General features: G+C 45.0%; 1 protein-coding gene across 1 annotated transcript in view; it reads right to left on the reverse strand.

Annotated features, from left to right (window-relative positions):
* Positions 1–5,000, reverse strand: part of LOC125040453 (doublesex- and mab-3-related transcription factor A2-like) — a 61,730-nt gene that overhangs the window by 45,829 nt on the left and 10,901 nt on the right. The window contains exon 2 of the mRNA XM_047635005.1: positions 974–1,330. Coding sequence (XP_047490961.1) covers positions 974–1,329 — 356 coding nt within the window. The 5' untranslated portion in view covers position 1,330. The remainder of the gene's footprint in view (positions 1–973; positions 1,331–5,000) is intronic.

Genomic DNA, 5,000 nt, shown 5'->3' on the forward strand with positions numbered 1-5,000 from the left:
GAACTTGAGAAGGTAAACACACGCGAGCGGAGCGGAAGAGCAGCGGGTGAAGAGGATGATGATGTTCCTGGCCGAAGGGGCGCTGAAGCTAAGTGTTTCATAACAAACTGTGAAGTATTACAGCTGACGGAGGCCCGCGCTCGGAGAAAGAAAGAAAGAAAAAAAGAAAATACAAAAAAAAAAAAAGCTGAATGAACGCGAAATACGATCAGTACACGCCGCTCAGCGCCGGATTAATTTACTCATGTGTAAGGAAGAGGGTTAGGCAGCGGGCGAGGGCGAGAAGGACCTTTTGAGAATGTTTGTGCTCGCCATAAACTCTCTTGCTTCATGTTGCAGAGATCGATGATGTAAAAGGCATTTGAACTCGTGTTTGCAAATCTGCGAACTGTGTTTAATACAAAATATCAGACTTAAAGTTTTATTAAATCTTGAAAATGTGTTATAGTTGTGACCGTATCATATGACAAAGAAGAAAATATAAAAGGCTTAAGACTCGCTGCCACACGTGGTAATAATCACAGCGAAGATGTAAAGGATTAACATAGCTAATATGATTTGTTGCGAAGGTAGCGCCGAATCTCTCTCTCTCTCTTTTCCTCTCTCTGTTTGTCTATTTGTCTTTCTGTCTGTCTGCCTAGTTGTCCTTCTGTCTGTCGTCAGTCTCTGTCTGGCTTTGTCGAGGTCTGTCGCTTTATCTCTTTCCCTCTCTCTCTCTCTCTCTCTCTCTCTCTCTCTCTCTCTCTCTCTCTCTCTCTCTCTCTCTCTCTCTCTCTCCTCCCCCCTTTCTCTTTCCGTCTGACCTCCCCCTCTCCGCTCCCCCCTCCCTCTCCCTCCCCCCCCCCCCCTCTCTCTCTCTCTCACTCTCTCTCTCTCTCTCTCTCTCTCTCTCTCTCTCTCTCTCTCTCTCTCTCTCTCTCTCTCTCTGTCGTTTTTTGCACATACACACGAAAAAGAACTTCGCAGAACTGACCTCCTGAGCGCCACCTGGGCAGCCATGACCCTCTGCCTCTCGACCACCAGCAGGCAGTTAGCGCAGCGGCAGTCTCGCCATCGACACAGCTTCTTGTGGCCCTTTAGACACGACACGACACCGTGGTTCCGACACCTGGCACACTTCGGCGTTCGGAGGAGTCGGCGAGAGGCAGGAGATGACTTCTTGCTGTTGCTGCCGGAGGAGGAGGGTGACGAAGACGATGACGAAGATGAGGAGGAGGAGGAGGACGATGATAAAGACGAGGACGGGGAGGAGGACGAGGACGAGGTCTTTCGCGACGAAGGAGAGGAGTCCTGAGGCAGGAATGTGAGGCCGTCCACCTGGTTGCTCATCCTTGAAAGAGAAGGAAGTAAAGAGGGACGAATGAGTCTTAAGAATGAGTAATAACTTTGAGTGTCTTTTAAGTTGGTTTTAAGTTGTGCTTTTAAGCTGGTTTTAGAGTTTTAACTTGCTCTAAGTTGCTTTGCTGCTTTGTCATTGCTCCCCCCCCCCCTCCTTGTTGGTGTTCGTTTGTTACTTTGAGTTATTTTGTTACTGTTACCGCCTTACTTTGCGCCGCGTTTTCAGTAATAATACGTTACTTTGTTACTTTAAGTCTGTTTTCTATCTATCTATCTGCCTATATACCTACCTATCTACTTCCCTACCTACTTACCCCCCCCCCCCCTCTCTCTCTCTCTATATATATATATATATATATATAAATATATATATATATATAAATATATATATATATATATATATATGCATATATACATACACACACATATATATACATATATATTCATATATATATATATATATATATATATATGTATATATATATGTGTGTGTGTCTCTCTCTATCCCTCTCCTGTCTCCTCTTTCCTCGACCCCCCCTCTCTCGTGGCATACAGGAGGGGGAGGGGGGTGACACTCCGCCGTTCTGCCTGTCGCTCGCTGTCTCTAGCCATCTTGAATTTTCTCGTCTCCTCGCTCCCCTACTCCTCCCCTACATCTGCCCCGACCTCCCCTCTCCCTCTCTACCTTCTCTCCCCCTCCTTTCCTCTCTCTCCTTCTCTTTCTTTCCCATGCTCTCTTTCCCTACCCTTCTCCCCTCATTCCTTCCCCTACCCCCTCCTCTCTTCCCTTCGCCTACCCTCCCCCCCCCCTTCCTTTCCCCTAACTCTCTCCCCGCTTCTCTTACCCCTCCCCTCCCCCCCTTCCTTCCTTTCCCCAAACTCTCTCCTCTATCTTCTCCTCCCTCCCGTATCTTCCCCTACCCCTACCCTTCTCCCCTACTTTCCCAAATCTCCCCCTCCACTCCCTCCTCCCTCCACTCCCTCTATCCCTCCCTCCTCCCCACCCCTTGCCTTCTCGCTATCCCTCGCACCTGTCTCGCTCGCCTCACAAAGTCATGAGGTCAGAATGTATATTCCTCATTTCCAGTTCAGAAAATGGGCTTGGAAGATTTTCTTATTTGTATTTCTATTTTTTTGATTTTTAATACATTCGTTATTCATCTATTATTATCACTGTTTAAACTATGATTTATGGGTCTGGCGAGACGTTACGAGAAAAGGTAAAGAAATGAAGAAATAAAGATAAAAGAAAGTGATTTTTGTTCATTTGTTGTTGTCCTTATTGTCACATTCTTATTTTCATTATTTATAGCTTCATTTTCGTAGTAAAATTCTTTATTGATAATTAAGAAAAGAAAAAGGAAAAAGTATTTAGATGAAATTAATACCCTCTTATTTTCTGATAAATTATTTTTTTTTATACTACGTAATGAAAGCTGTATGTCTATTTTTACTAAAATACAGAAAAAAAAACTCATTTTCTTTATAATGATTCTCACAGTTTTACACAATATATATGTGTGTGTGCGTGTGTGTGTGTGTGTGTGTGTGTGTGTGTGTGTGTGTGTGTGTGTGTGTGTGTGTGTGTGTGTGTGTGTGTGTGTGTGTGTGTGTGTGTGTTTTATGACAAAAAACAAAAGAAATATGAAAGATTCATGCTGATAAATGTATACCTTTTAACGCAAAAGAAAATAAACTTAAACATTGAAGAGCGTGTACTATAAAAGTTTTGATTTACAACGAAGACGGGAAGAAGGAAGAAAGGCAAAAGAAAAAAAAGAGAGAGAAATAAGAAGAGAAGGAAAGAGAGAGAGAGAGAGATAACAATTGTTTTTAGCGGTTTACATAATGATTAAAGTATACTATATATATTTCAGGATCCAATATGTGTGATTTACAGTTATGATAAAAATAGGTAAAATAATAAAGTTAAAAGACAAATGATTCAGCCTCTAATTCAAGTACTATTTCTACGTCACGTGATTTACAAGAGAGACAAAAAAAAAAAAAAAAAAAAAAAAAAAAAAAAGAGAAAGACGAGGAAGAAGAAAAAGAAATAGAAGAAGAAACGGAAGGAATAGACAAAACAGAAGAAACAAAAAATCATGACGTCTGCAAGGTATTAAGTAACAACATCCAAGGTTATCCCTTCTGTGATTCCTAATTACCATTATTCAAACCGAGGGCAAAATACTCTCCATATCTGCATAATGAGAACAACATTGCTCCTCTCGATCTCGCCCGCTATCGCACCGAGGCCCAGACATAACGGATTTTGACCCTTATGTGAGGAGAGGAATAAGGGTTGATGTCGTTCGCCGTTCTCGCTGTGGGTTAAGTCCCCCGGTGCCGCGTCGATGTATCTTAAAATGAATATCAAATTCGGGAGCGTGCCAAGTCGGGGGAGATAGCGGGGCATTCTTGTTGGGGAGAAGGGAGGCATTGTCTACCGTCGGGAGGGGAGGGTGGGGGGGAAGGGGAGGAAGGGGAGGGTGGGGAGGAAGGGGGGGCGCGGAGGAAGGGGAGGAAGGGGAAGGTGGGGGGCGGGGAGGAAGGGGAGGAAGGGGAGGGTGGGGTATGGGGAGGGTATGAGGGAAGGGGGAAGTGAGGAGTGGAGGGAAGGAAAGGGAGGAAGGGGAGGGTGGGAAGGAAGGGGAGGGTGGGGAAGGGGGATATGGGGAGGGAAACAGGGAGGGGGAAAGTGGGGACGTGGGGAGGAAAGGAAAGGGAGGAAGACGGGAGGTGGGGTGGGGAGGAAGGGGAGGGTAGGGAGCAGAGGAGGGGGAGGGAAAGAGGGAGGGAAGTGGGGCTATGGGGAGAGAAGGAAAGGGAGGAAAGGGAGGAAGATGGAATGTGGGGAGCGAAGGATGGGGAGAAAGGGGAGGACGACGACGAGAGGAGGGGTGGGGAAGAAGAGGAGAGGAGGGGAAAAAGAGGGGAAGAAAGGGGGAAGGGGGAGGGAGAGAGAATGTGGGGAGGGGGGGAGGGGGAGGAAGAAAAGCGTAGTGGAGGAGGAAAAGAGGAAATGATAAGGGGGGGAAAATGGAAGGAGAGAAATATGAAGAGAAGGAATAGGGAAACAGAGGAAGAATTGTGGGGAAGCTGAAAGAAAACAAGGAAGGGGAGGAAGGGGTAATTGGGGTAGGAGGAAAGAGAGGAAAATAGGGAGGGGTGAAAGAAAGCAGAATTGGAGGGAACGGGAATGTAAGGGAGGGGGGAGAGTGGGGGGAAGTTGGGTAAGCAATAGGGTAATGGGGAAGATGGAGGGGGGGGGGGGAGTTCTTGAATAGTTGAGGATAAAAAGGGAAGGAAAATGGGTAGGGGATTGTAATAAAGGGGAATGCGAATGAGGACAGATCCTGGGGTGGTAAGAGAAGGGGAGAAATGGGGAGCGAATGGGAAGTAGGGAAGAGTGCGAGGATCCATGAGGGAAGGGGTAAATCTGGGGGAAGTGGAGTGGGAGACAAAAATACTTATTGACAGGAACGAATGAGACCCAGGTAACAAAAAAAAAAAAAAAAAAAAAAAAAAAAAAAGAAAGAAAGAAAGAAAGAAAGAAAGAAAGAAAAAAACATTATAATAAGAAAGAAAGAAAAAAACATTATAATAATAAAAAAAGATAAAATAAAATAAAAGTATCATAATCCCAAAAAAATAATACA

Source organism: Penaeus chinensis, chromosome 29 (genome assembly GCF_019202785.1).
Source record: "Penaeus chinensis breed Huanghai No. 1 chromosome 29, ASM1920278v2, whole genome shotgun sequence".
Taxonomy (NCBI): domain Eukaryota; kingdom Metazoa; phylum Arthropoda; class Malacostraca; order Decapoda; family Penaeidae; genus Penaeus; species Penaeus chinensis.